The 15,000-nt window shown below is 41.1% G+C and overlaps 1 protein-coding gene across 3 annotated transcripts in view; it reads right to left on the bottom strand.

Moving 5' to 3' along the window:
- LOC143039411 (telomerase-binding protein EST1A-like) overlaps positions 1–15,000 on the bottom strand; it is a 407,204-nt gene that overhangs the window by 188,418 nt on the left and 203,786 nt on the right. For all 3 annotated transcript variants that reach the window (XM_076209414.1, XM_076209412.1, XM_076209413.1), the window contains one exon: positions 6,382–6,580. In XM_076209414.1, the coding sequence (XP_076065529.1) occupies positions 6,382–6,580 (199 nt within the window). The remainder of the gene's footprint in view (positions 1–6,381; positions 6,581–15,000) is intronic.

A 15,000-nucleotide genomic window follows, 5' to 3' on the forward strand; every position in this document is an offset into this window, starting at 1 on the left:
GATAGTGCTATGTTGCTGCTGCTGCTGCTACCCCCTCCACTATCGCCACCGCCACCACAACAATCATACCATTCCCTTGGTTCTTCCTGTTACAATTATCCTTGCAATACTTATATATATATATATATATATATATATATATATATATATATATATTTGTAAATAAGGATATTACATCGAGACTTAGTATTTTCCTATTGGCTGGTTGGAAGATTTCATAAGTAAAATCACAAGCTATAATTTACCAGCCAATAGTAATATATATATATATATATTTATATATATATATACATATATATTTATATATATATATATGTGTGTGTGTGTGTGTGTGTGTGTGTGTGTGTGTGTGTGTGTGTGTGTGTGTGTGTGTGTGTGTGTGTGTGTGTGTGTGTGTGTGTGGACATGCACACCCATAATCGCATTCTGAAATCAAAATCTAGCTTTACAACTAAGCATTCTATATTCACTCCCCTTACCTATAACCGAAACACTTGCATAAATTTTTTTGTCTACGTATGTTTTCTTGTTGTACTTGGAACTTCCCTAACTCCACTTCGAAAGCGTTTTGCAAATAACATTTTTATCATTCTTTGAATCTTATTTTTCAGTGAAATTCAGCTTCCTCTTGTCGATGTTATTCAAGGAACTTCAAAACCACCCCCCACCCCCACCCCGCGTCGCACGACTCGCTCCCCGGCCCCTTCTCTATGTTGGCATTAAAGTCTCCGGCAACAACGTATATTTAGCGTTTTTTCGGTTCCTTGAGGCCACGAGCGAAAGCCTATATATCCTCAAATGAATTCTGAATTTGGTGAATAAATCCCAATTAATTTCATGACATTAGGATCTCTAAGACTGAATATTTTTTTACTTATTATCATTATCATTGTTACTATCATTATTACTAATATCATCATCATTATCGTCTTTATTATTATTTTACTAATTTTTGGAACCATAAGTAAAAACCTCAATTTCAACTGAATTTAATTAATTACACGAATATGAATCATTTAACAAAATTATTTGAAATAATCTTATCTGATAAACAGCTGAACTTCAGTTCGTTACACACAAGAACCCGAGTAGCGATGAATACTATTCTAAATAAAATTTCAAACTAGTATTCTACTTCTAAAGGTGTACTAGTACATCGCCAATGAGATGTTTATTGTCTAGGATTACAATCTTGATAGTGACACTCAAGTTCCGTAGTAACTTCCCTCTCCCCAAAAAAACATAAATAAATAAATAAATAAAATAAAATAAAAGGTGCCAACATTCAATCCAGTGGCACACAACAGCATACCGGGGAAACTGGAGGAATAAAAAAATAAATAAACAAACAACAAAAACATTGGCTGGGAGGGCGTTCTGTACTATCTCACCCCCTTCCTCCACTGTTGTTGACGTGGCGAGGCACATGCCGCCGCCGCCGCCGGCAGCAGAAGCAGCAGAAGCAGTGACGGGCGCGACAAAAGGCGCAGCTGTACAAAGTTCATTTGACCGTAACTGTTCATAATGAACTGTTGCCTCACTGTTGTGGGGAGGATGTTGGCTACTCCCTCCCTCTCCCTGCCAGGAGTAAAAAGGGGCAAAAAGTCCAGAGTAATAAACAAGAAGGAAGGAGAGAGAGACAGAGAGAGGGAGAGAGGGAGAGAGAGAGGGAGGGAGGGAGAGCGATTGAGAGGTGGGAAGGAAGAAGGAGACTATACACACACGCAATCGCGCACACACACAAACACACGCTACATATATATATATATTATATATATACATATAAATATATAACATATACACCTATATATACATAGTATCAAGTCAGCATACCCTCAATCACGTCATCATCGGGTAAAATCGACAACTGACCCAGGAGGAGGAGGAGGAGGACCAGGATACTCTTGAGGGGGCACCAGCCTTCGCCCCTCGCGTGCACCAGAGAACTCCGGGGGCCACACACACGGAGGAGCGTCCTCCCGGAGACAGGAGTACCGGGAACCGGTGTACTCCATCATGGGTACATCTGTGATTGACCATCGCCATCGACGTCGTCGTCTTGTTCCTCAACCTCCTCCTCGTCCTTCTGACGTGGTTGGTGGCTTTCCTTGCGCAGGGTAGCAATTACGCGCGCGGCCACATGCATAAACACACACACACACAAGCATACGGGAATCCCAGCAAGCACACACACAAGTGTGTTGACATTAAAAAAAAATTGTACGGGGGTACATTGACCCTCTTGAGCCGACTAATGCATTAAACAGTTTTATTCTTCTAAATCTCATTCAATTAGTTACATAAAAGCCCTTAAGCTAAATTATTTAATTAATAATATTTATACTCCTACTACTAGTAATATTAAATTATAAAAAAATCGATCACTCAGTTTGTACTGAGTGATTTTGTTTTGGCTGCTACTACCAGGCTATTTTATTCAGCCAATGACAATTTTTCCGGGTAAGGATATCAACGTACAAATATAATAGTGTGTGTGTGTGTGTGTGTGTGTGTGTGTGTGTGTGTGTGTGTGTGTGTGTGTGTGTGTGTGTGTGTGTGTGTGTGTGTGTAGGCAATGTGTTAGAAGGGTCCCGTATTTATTGAAAGAAAGAAGAGAGAGAGAGAGAGAGAGAGAGAGAGAGAGAGAGAGAGAGAGAGAGAGAGAGAGAGAGAGAGAGAGAGAGAGAGAGAGAGAGAGAGAGGGGGGCAAAGATAGAGAGGAAAAGAGAGAGAGAGAGAGAGAGAGAGAGAGAGAGAGAGAGAGAGAGAGAGAGAGAGAGAGAGACACAGAGAGACAGAGAGAGAGAGAGAGAGAGAGAGAGAGAGACAGAGAGAGAGAGAGAGAGGGGGGAGGCAAAGATAGAGAGGAACAAAGAGAAAGGAGAGGAGGGGCAGAAAGAGATAGATCGAGAGTGAGTGAAAAAGAGAGATAACGCACGAGTGTATGTATTATAAATGTAAAACAGGTCAACATTATCATACAATTATACACTTAAAATCAACTCTCATCTACTGAAACCGAACTACAAATAACATTACATTACTCACGTCCCCCTCCTCCTCCTCCTGTTTCTTAATTATGTTTGTGGTCCTTTGCCGCATGAGGAACCGCCTGCGGCATCCTGCGGCAGGAGAAATTTGATCACCTGGTCCTTCAAGACCCAGAAACAACCAGCTGGAGGACGACCTAGACCCTCAAGTGTGACATACATCTAGGACATCAACCCCTTCCCTACACCGGACAGAAGCGCTGGTTCCTTCCGACGAAGTGTCCCCTTTTCCTTATACCGACGTGGTGCCGCAGAGGTGAATAAAATAACCTGGCGGCAGCCTAAACCATTCACAAGTCTTTTGACAAGACTCTGAATCGATACTGACCCATTTTCTTATACAAAACTTTACTTCAGCGAGGTTTCATGTGGATCAGCAGGATTATCCTGTCTAAAGGATGCACCCCGTCGCCAGCAGCCACCACCACCGATCCACGGCTGCGGCTGGAGCCGCCAAGAATCCACAAGAGGGACCCGGACCGAGGAAGGGGGTGGGTGACACCAGGGCGCCTTTCAGCGGTGCAACGAGACTTCCCGAGCCCAAAGAACTCCCCCGAAGTAAGGAGACGAACAACGGGGACGGGCGACCTCACGAGCGATGTCCCAAGGTCATTCTGAGGACCTGGCGCCGGACACCCACCCAAGAGTCCGGGATCCCCCCGGACGTTCCCAAGGAGTAGTTTCAGCGTCAACCCACCGTGGGTTCTGGATGTCCTTGTCCCGAAGAACATCTGGGAACGGCACTCCTAAGAAGTCTTCTTCAATCTTGAAGGAATGGGCTTTCAACGAAATGGACTTTATATCTACATAAAAAGGGTTTTAAAAGATATGGGCTCTCACTTGTAAGAATGGGCTTACCTACGGAATAGACCTTGATGGGTTTCATATCTGCAAAAAAAGATCTTTACAGGAAATGGGCTTTTTTTTGTATGAATGGGCTTTCCTACGAAAAAAGACATATTATATGAGCTTTCTATGGAATGGACTCTACAAAATGGGCTTTCTATCAGAATAATGGGCTTTCCTACGAAACAGGCCTTATACAGAAAAGGGTCCATTTCGTAGGAAAAGCCATTCTTACGAGAGGAAGCCCATTTCGTGTTAAGCCCTTTTTCGTACAAAACCTATTTCGTAGGGAAGCCCATTCTTACGAGAGAAAGCCCATAATCTATAGAGACCATTTCGCATAAAAACCCTTTTCGTACAAGGCCCATTTCGCAGTAAAGCCCATTTTAGAGAGCCCATTCCTTAGAAAGCCTATTCGGTGTAAAGCCCTTTTTCGTACAAGGTCATGTCGCAGGAAAGCCCATTTCGTTTAAAGCCTTACACGAAATGAACGTTCCTCATATAAGCGAAAAAGGGCTTTACACGAAATGGGCTCTCTCTCGTAGGAATGGATTTTCCTACGAAATGGGCCTTGTACGAAATTTGGGTTTTACATGAAATGGGCTTTACACGGAATGGGTTTTCATCAAAACGGGCTTTCTCTCTTAGGAATGGGCTTTCCTAAGAAATGGTCTTTGTACAAAAAAGGGCTTCATACGAAAAGGGTTCTATAGAAAATGGGCCTTCTAATGGGCTTTCTTACGAAATACATCTTGTACAAAAAAAAAGGACTTTACGCGAAATGGGCTCTCTCTCGTAGGAACTGGCTTTCATTAGAAATGGGTTTCATGTAAAGGAAAAAGGGTTTTACACGAAATGGGCTCTCTCTCTCGTAGGCATGAGATTTCCGGTGAAATGGGCCTTGTACGAAAAGGACTTTATACGAAATGGGCTTAATATATATGAAAAACGGCTTTACATCAAAAGGGCTTTCTCTCGTAGGAGTGGTCTGTCTACGAAGTGGGCTTTATTTAATATACGAAAAAGGGCTTTGCACGAAATGGGACTTCTTTATGCGCCTCTTTGAGGTGACCAACCCAAAGAATTAGTAGACTTGGCCGAAGCAGCATTTCTGCGTGGAAGCTCCCCCACCCCTCCGTTAATTGAAATGGTTTGGTGATAGCATAATAAAGCCTATCAATAACAAACTTACGGGTTCTACAACCGACAGAACGAAATCTCTTGTCCTTAACCAGAATAAAATCAGCACAAGGCATCCTTCACTCAAAAGGGAGGTCTGACCTCACTTTAATAAAATCGCCTGTCGCCAACCAGAACAAATATTGTACAGGGAATCATTGGGGGTGAAGGCGTTCTTTCCTCTCTCCTCTCTCTCTCTCTCTCTCTCTCTCTCTCTCTCTCTCTCTCTCTTACACACACACACACAATATATATATATACATATATATATATATATATATATATATATATATATATATATATATATATATATATATATATATATATATATATTATATATGCAGGCAAGCGAAGCACGTTCTGCGGTGGGTTCTTCGCAAGGGCAACGTCATAAAGCACGTTGAGAAACGGTTTCCGCACGTGTGACTAACGAGAGCGGCTCATGAGAGTTGCAGGAGCGCACAAGAGTTGCAGTCAGTCCCACAAGAAAGAACTCTCCTGCTCGCAAGCCCCCCGAGCACCGTGCAGCAGCACCACTGTCCAGATACCGTGCTGCTGCTGCCAAAGCGTTTGACGACCTTGTGGTTGGCATTTTTCAAACCTTTCGCCAGCCCTGGGGATCACTTCCTATCATATAGAGAGTAGATTTCGTACATAAGCTAATAGAAAAGCCTTAAATGGGAAACACGTAAAATTCTATTAAGTGGTGGTACAAGCCTTTCATCAGCCCTGGGGAACGCTTCCTACCATATAGAATGTAGATTTCGCACATAAGCTACTAGAAAAGCCTTAAATGGGAAACACGCAAAATTCTATCAAGTGGTGGTAGAAGCCTTTCGCCAGCCCTGGGGAACGCTTCCTACCATATAGAAAGTAGATTTCGTAGATAAGCTATTAGAAAAGCCTTAAATGGGAAACACGTAAAATTCTATTGAGTGGTGGTAGAACACTTTCGCCAGCCTAAGCGAACGCTTCCTACCATTCAGAAAGTAGATTTTGTAGATAAGCTACTAGAAGAGCCTTAAATGGAGAAACAGATAAAATTGTATTTTTTGGTGGTAATAACCTTTCGCCAGGTTGGGCGAAAGTACGATTCTTAAAGCCTGGCGTCACCCAATATGAGAAAAACGGTGCCATCAGGTAAGGAAGAGGTTGGTTGAGGTAAGTATATCCGTGGAGATGAATAAACAAATACATAAAATTATATATAAATTAGTTGATTAATCAATAAAATACATAAATAAATAAATCAATGAAATTAAACAAGGTAGATAAGTAAAAATATATAGCGCTTTCTGGTACTCACCAAGGGCGTGCTGTTGGGCACGTGGGTCTGGTTGCGATGGGCGCCCAGCAGGGGTTCGAACCCCCTCAGGAAGACGTCCTCCTCGAGCCTGACGAGGGTGAGATCGGGGCCGCCCTCGTCGTAGATCTCGAAGGGCAGCTGGTTCAGGCCCCGGAGGATGGTGGCCAGCTCGGCCACACTGCCCCACGGGTCGCGGTTCCTGCATGAGAGAGAGAGGCCGGTGGTGAAAGACTAAGGAAAGAGTCACCGAGAGACCTCTCAATGAGAGGCTAAGTCACTCATGGATGGCCCACGAGTCCACTGAAGGGTCACTGTGAGACCACTGGTTAGTCACTGAAAGACTTCTGAATGGCCACTGAGAGACCAATGGAGGGTCAATGAGACTTCTCGTTGGTCACTATGAGACTAAGTCATTAATGGAGTCTACTAAGGGGCCACTGAGAGATCTTAGTATAATAATCACCGAGAGACCCGTGGAAGATCAATGCATCTAATGATCTGTGAAAGACTACTGAAGGGTCACTCAGACTCTTGGATAACCGAAACCAATGGATGACCAACAAGGGGTCACTGAAAGACTTCTGGATGATCAGCGAGAGACTAATTAGTCACTCAGAGATTACTGAAGATCCACTAAAAGATTTGTGATTATTTGTATTACTAGAGTATATATGCATGTATACCGTGTGTATGGATATATATATATATATATATATATATATATATATATATATATATATATATATATATATATTAATCTATGTACAGCGTATTCGCATGCATGCATGAATATCACAATTCCAAATAGTTTTTTTTTTTTTTTTTTGGGGGGGGGGTGATATTGAAGCACAGAATTCCGAGTATTTCAAACCTATCCTCCACCATTACGAACAGGAGACGCGGTTTTGTAAACCCGTTGAAGGACTTGAACAAGGTGCGAACACGCGCGGCGAGATTTGTGCGCCAAGCCTCCGCTCACGTCCGCTCGTGGTCATGGCGGTGGTTTTCGCCCGACGTCAAGTGGCCAGGGTGCATCGCGACGCATCCACGCCATAATGACCCCATGGCATCAGGAACAATGGCACCAAGAGTACAGGCAACGTTATGACGTGTTTTGGTCCATCTGGGAGAAATTTTGTTGGATGTTTTGGATATTGTTGATAAAAAAAAAAAGTACAGTAAGCGCCTAGATGAAGTGACGGCATTCCCGGGCTCAGCCACCATAATATATATATATATATATATATATATATATATATATATATGTGTGTGTGTGTGTGTGTGTGTGTGTGTGTGTGTGTGTGTGTGTGTGTGTGTGTGTGTGTGTGCATAATACATATATATATACAATATATATGTATATATATATATATATATATATATGTATATATATATATATATATATATATATATCCTATCCGAGAGTTGAAACCTTGACGTATTGGATAGGCTTAAAAATCTTAATGATTACAACAGCTATGTCGATAAAGGAAATCTCTGTAAGGTCACACATATCGAACAGCTTTTGTAAGAAAGATCAGACAAAGAGAAGCTGACACACACAGTCGCAAGACCCACTGCTAACTGGCACGTCCCTGATGGCAAAGAGGGAAACTCCTCATGGATATATGGGGCACCGTCATAATGATGGCGTGGACCATTGGGTACCCTATAGATATACTGTATAGGGCTCCACTGAATGTAATAAGGTGATACCAGAGAAATATCTCACCAGAAAACAGTTGGCTGAGAGTTCAGATCATTGCCAAAATTCCTTTATAGCAAAAATGAATTCCAAAACCAAAAGAAAATTGGGCATTCCTCTGGGATCATCGTCTCTTACAGGTCCAACTGCCTTGTGTGCTTCGTGTGCTTATGGAAAGTGTGCCACCGAATGTGAGTAAGCACTGTCCAAGCAGTTCCAAGTCTTGGACATTAAATAGCATGCTAGAACAGTCTCAGAAGACCATAGGCTGGAGAGTTTAATAAAAGAACTAGACAACATCAAGTGGGACATCGTGGGACTGAGAGAAGTCCGAGGAGCGGAAGAAATGCTGATACAGTTACAAGATAGTCACTTCCTGTTCTACTAAAGAGGTAAAGAAAAAGAATGAGTTAGTGGAGTAGGATTTTTGATAAACAGAGAGGTTGCTGGAAACGTAGTCAAGTTCAGTAGTTTATCAGACAGGGTAGTTTGGATTGTGATAAGGTTGTGTAAAAAGTACACTCTTAAAATAGTTCAGGTTTGTGCACCAACTTCGCAGAGTCCAGACGATGAAATCGAGTCATTCTATGATTATTTAAGCCAGGTAATGAATCAAGAGAAAAGGAAGTACACGTTGGTAATAAGCGACTTTAATGCTAAAGTGGGGGAAAAAGATGGGAGATGAGTCGTGCATTGGGATGTTTGGAGTAGGTGAAAGAAATGACAGAGGCGAAATGTTAGTCAATTTTGCAGAGAACTACAAAATGTGGATAATGAACACTTCTTCCAAAAGCGTGTAGGTCGTAAATAGACCTGGAGAAGTCCAAATGGAACAACAAAGAACGAAGTAGACTTCATATTTGGAGATGAGAGCGATAGCGTTAAGAATATTACGGTCATAAATAAAAACATAGGTAGTGACCACAGAATGGTAGGTTGCACTTTTAAATTCAATTTCGGAGCCGAGAGAACAAACTAGTTTTAAAAAAGAAAATAAGCCTTGCGAAGGTTAAGGATTATAAGAAAAACTTTAAGTTGGAAATTAAAGATAGATTCGAAGCTCTAAGAACTAACGCGGACATCGTCGAAGATTTGAATCTGAATTTAGTGAATATCATTAAGGAATGAGCAGAGAGAGTGTGAAGTACAAAAAGTATTAGAGAAAACAAATACTCCAAAGCAACAAATGATCTAATTAAAAGAAGAAGGACCATGCAGATTAAAAGGTAGAGATCAGAGAGAAGAAAGAGAAACTATTCGGAAAGGTAAAAGTATTAAAGGGACCAAGCGCAGACATGCTTTAGGAAGACCGAAAATGATACATTTGAAAGATAGAAATGGAGAGATCATTAAATGCAGAGACAGAATGGTTAAAAGAGTAGAAGAATTTTACCAGGAGCTTTATTCGTCGAAGTTCATAGTTGAGTAAGTAATGTCATCTGTAGACGTTCGTAGAGCACCAGAGATTACAAAGAAGTAGAATTAGTTCTAAAAAATGTGAAACGAGGAGAAGCACCTGGGGAACATAGTATATCGATAGATCTTTTATTAAAAGACACTGGGAAAAGAAGTTCATATCAAGTTGGCTCAGTTGTACACCCAGTGCTTACATCAAGAAGGCGTTCCTGAATCTTGGTGCAATGCTATAGTGATTTTGTTTCATAAAAAAGGAGACCAGAAGGACTTTAGTAACTATCGACCGATTAGCTTGCTATCAAAAGTTAAGTATTCTCCAAGATCCTTACAAGTAGACTAAATCAAGTTTTAGATGAAAATCAACCGAGAGAACAGGCAGGCTTTAGACGCGGATATTCGACTCTAGACCATTTGCAGGCGATGAACCAACTAATCGAGAAAATGACAGAATACAATATAACTCTCTGTTTAGCTTTTGTAGATTACGGGAAGGGCTTTGACTCGGTAGAACAAATAGCAACACTAAACTCGCTACAAAACCAGGGCACAAACGAACAGATCGTAAGGGTTTTAGAAAAGATTTATGCCAAAGGTACCGCTGTAATTCGACTATATAAAGATACAGACAGAAAAGATCAAGATCGTAAAAGGAGTACGGCAGGGCGATACAATTTTACCCAAATTATTTACAACTTGCTTGGAAGAGATTTTCAGAAGGTTGAGTAGGGAAAAGAAAGGTCTGAAGATTAATGGCGAATATTTGAACCACCTAAGATTTGCGGATGGCATTATTCTTATATCAGAAAGAGCAGAAGACTTTCAAGATATGCTGAGCAATCTGAACAAGGAAAGTCTCGAAGTAGGTTTAAAAATGAATAAGAGTAATACCAAAGTAATATTTAACACGAAAGTTCAAAGTAAAGAGATTATATTTGATGATGAGAGTCTTGAAGTTGAAGAGTATAATCATTTAGGCCAGATGGTGCAAGTGACCAAAGATCATAACGAAATAAAAAGATGTATTACAATTGGTTGGAAAGTGATTGGTAAATATAATAAAATCCTGAGAGGCTCTATACTTTTATGTTTGAATCGAAAGGTTTACAATCAATGCATTCTGCCAGCAATAATTTACGGGTGTGAGACTTGGAAATTGACGAAGGCGATGGAGATAAAGCTATGGACTGCACAAAGGAAAATAGAGAGATCAATGATAGGTATGACACTGAGAGACGGAAAGAGAGCAAGTTGGGTGAGACAACAGATTAGAGTAAAAGATATTGTGGAGGCGGCAAGAGAGACGAAGTGGAATTGGGCAGGTAAGTTAGTGCTAAAGACTGATGAGCGATGGAGCAAAGGTGTTACTGAGTGGACGCCGCGAGATAGGAAGCGTGGAAGAGGGAGACCAGACAGAATGTGGTGAAACGAGACTGAAAAATTTTCAAGAGTGACGTGGCAAAGGTTGGCGCTGTTGTTTGGACTCAGGATGGCTGATCTGATTTTATGTGATTTGAGATATATATATCCTCACAATCTATAAATAAAGAATACCACAATTACAACGCTCTTGGACAAAAACGACACCACCACTCGAAATAGACTTACTGCATTCTCTTTAAAAATATGTGCATAATTCTGCAACCAGTTAATACTAAACACAAATATTGCTCACGTCATAAAACCTTTGGAATTTGGGCTACTACACATGTCCGCACACGCACATAAACACACACACACACACACACACACACACACACACACACACACACACACACACCATCTCAAAACCCAACTGAAAAACAGAGAAGGTGAGCAACACAAACCTGTGTGACGTAAACATAAAATGTGTGAAATTCAATTTGAGCTCAATGGAAATCAAACACTGAATTTAAGATAAAGAAAATGTAATGTTACGATACATCTCACATGAAAATGCGCGCACGCGCACGCACACACTCTTCTGGTTTATGTTTATTAAAATGAAGATCATAAAAAAGGAAGATACGCAATTCAATCAAACCGGAGAATTAATACCAGCTAATCTGGCAATAGTGAAGAAAGAATCCGTCAAATAAAAATTATTGGAATCCTATTGCTTGATTCTGGCTTAACGCCAAACGATTTTATTCAAGTGCGCGGTACTCTTATCGCAGCACAGGTTACCTTTGGCTAAATAAAACCATCTGGCGACAGAATATATGTGTTACCAATTTCAGTACCTGGGTTAACCCATGCCAGACCATGTGTGTTTGTGTGTGTGATTCACCATGGTGTCGGATCACGTGTTGGACTCGTGATCGACAGCTATTTCCCTCCTGGAAGAGAGTTCAGAGCTCATATATGACCGATCTGTGGGTAAAGCTGTGATCTTACACGCACACACACACACACCCAACTCCCCGCCCACGAGAGCTGGAATAACGACCCACAGCGCAGCAATACTGTAATTACTTCAGCCCTGGAACTCTACCAACTGGAACTCTACCAACTGTGCTACGAGTGTGTGTGTGTGTGTGTGTGTGTGTGTGTGTGTGTGTGTGTGTGTGTGTGTGTGTGTGTGTGTGTGTGTGTGTTCCAATTCTGTCTCGTCGCCCTGGCTGTTCAACTTACACATGGATGGGGTAATGCGAGAGATAAATGCAAGGGTAGTGGGTCAGGGATTGGAGATGGTTAAAGAAAATGGAGAAAAGTGGGAGGTGAGCCAGTTGTTGTTTGCGGACGACACTGCGCTTGTGGCAGGATCGGAGGAGGGATTGAGGAAGTTGGTGACAGAGTTTGGGAGAGTGTGTGATAGAAGAAAGCTGAAGATAAATGTGGGTAAAAGTAAGGTGATGAGATGTACAAGGGGTGAAAGTGGCAGTAGACTAGAAGTGAGCATTAAGGGAGAGCGACTGGAGGAAGTTTATAATTTCAGACACTTGCGTGCAAATGTGGCAGGAAAAGGTGGAGTGAAGGTGGAGGTAGAATGTAGATTGAGAGAACCGAGTGAATGCCTTGGTGGATTAAAAAGTGTAATGAGGAATAGACATTTGGGAATGGATGCTAAGAGGAGACTATATGAAGGAGTGATTGTGCCAGCAGAACTGTATGGGGCAGAAACATGGAACATAAGAGAGGAAGAAAGAAGGAGTTTGAATGAGTTTGAGATGAGGTGTCTGAGAAGTATGATGGGGATTACTAGGATAGATAGAGTGAGAAATGAGGAGGTGAGGAGGAGAACAGGGGTGGAAAGAGAGTTGGGAGATAGAGTTGATGAAAGAGTATTAGGATGGTTTGGACACATGGAAAGAATGAGTGAAGAAAGACTAGTAAAAGAGGTATGGAAGGCAGATGTGGAGGGAGTGAACATGAGGGGACGTCCTAGGATGAGGTGGATAGATGGGGTGAAGGGGGCTTTGGGGAAGAGGGGAATGTCTGTTGAGGAAGGACGGGAGAGGACAGAAGACAGGGGTGAATGGGGAATGGTTGTATATAGATGACGTTGTTATGCATGAGGTTGAATGGGCGGGGGATGGGGGGTGAGGTAGTATGTGGGGGGCAAAATTTGGCGCAGCCCGAAGGGATTTCTCCCCGTCGTCTCCTTTTAAACATGGGGGGACGGAGAGGGGGGGTCGCCGATTTAATGAAGCGGCCTTGCTGTGGATGTGCTGTGTCTTGCGACACTGCTTCTGACCCAGGGCAGTGGACAAGGTGCAGGGATGACCCGTCATCCAGGAGGTGCTAAGATAAGAGGGAGGGTGGAGGGGTGTGGAGTGTATTCAGGGATGGAATGGGTGGGAATGATTTTATGCCTTTTTCTTTTTGGCGACCTCCCTTGTAAAGGGGAAAAAGCCTTGGTATATGTATGATGTATTTTCATTTTTATTATTTTCATTCTAATCATTTTTAGCATTACTGTTTTTATCGTTTTTATTTTTATCGTTTTTCGTTTTATCGTTTTTATTCTTATCGTTTTTATCTTTTTATTATTTTTGTTTTATTAGTTTTGTTTTTATTATTTTTTTTTATTATATCTATTATTATTGTTGTGATTGATTATTGTGATTATTATTATTATTATTGTTGTTATCGTTGTTGTTATTGCTGTTGTTATTGTTATTATCGTTGTTGTTAACATTATAATTAGCCTTATTATTTTCATTTTTTTTCATTTTTTCTATTTTCTTAATTTTTATCATTATTTTTATTATTTATTCTATTATTTTTATTATTATATTTATTATTATTTTTATCATTAGCATTATAATTAACATTATTATTATTATTATTATTATTATTATTGTTATCATTGTTATTGTTATCGACCATCGACCACCGCGGGTTCCCGCCCCGTACGCCTTCTCCCATCACCATTTCTCCCTAGCACCACATACCTCCCTTGCTTTTTCCTAACTCCATCTACCTCAACATACCTCCTTAAACCTTGTCATACCTCCCCCTATTTCTGTATACCTCCCCATACCCTCATATGCATTACTATACCTTCTCCCACCTACCCATAAGTTCCATTACCTCCTACACTTACTTTCTCTTACCTCCCCTCCCTACTCTCTTCTACTCTTCCTCTCTCTCCCTCTCTTCCCCTTTCTTCCTTCCTCTTCTCCTCTCTTCTCTTATCTTCCCCTCTCTCCCCATCCTCTGCCTCCGCTGTCCTCTCTCCCTCCCCGTCCCTTACCCACTTCCCCCTTCCTCCACTTCCAAAAATCTTTCACCACCTGTAAACGTGTTTACAAATTTTTAGGCGTCTATCACGTGTTTCTCTTGCCCCCACACGCGTTCCAAAGTTCGACGACAACCGTATCCAACCCCATCCCCGCACACACAAGCATACACACACACACACACACACACACACACACACACACACACACACTAATATTTTTGTATATAAGTGGGAGAATGTGAGCGAACGCTTTTAGTTGTATATGAAGAGGAATACATATTCTTTAGGTCCTTGTGAATTCTTATTGCACAGTACTACGGGAATTTTTTTCTTTCTTTTTTTTTGTATTTTTTGTGTCGACATTTATTCATGTATATAGTCATATATCTTCGTATTAAGTAATTTATTTATTTATCTGTTTGGTTATTTGGTTATTAATTTATTTTGTTTTTCTATTTGTTTTGAATTAAATTCTTTTTGCCTACATTTGCATCTTTATTACATATTAATGCTTTGATATACATTAAAAAATTAGTTTGAATATATATGAGCTTATAGATCATTGGAAAGTCAGTCCGGCTCTTATTTTGTTGGTGTATATACTACTTACCAAATAGTATCTTTAGCTCTTTTGCTGCATAGAGGATGTCTCTCGGTCGAATGAAAGAGTCTGCAGGCAGACATAACAAGTGAACAGCACTGAAAGTCAAGGAACAATATGGGCTTAGGTTGTTTATTCTTCATAGCTTCATGCCTCGGTGTTTAGTTCTTCAAAGAGGGTGAATAGGGGTCAGTTCATAACTCGGTTTGAACTTGTGTTGCCAAGATTTGATTT

This window comes from Oratosquilla oratoria, chromosome 26 (genome assembly GCF_046742065.1).
Source record: "Oratosquilla oratoria isolate Oo_2021 chromosome 26, ASM4674206v1, whole genome shotgun sequence".
NCBI lineage: Eukaryota > Metazoa > Arthropoda > Malacostraca > Stomatopoda > Squillidae > Oratosquilla > Oratosquilla oratoria.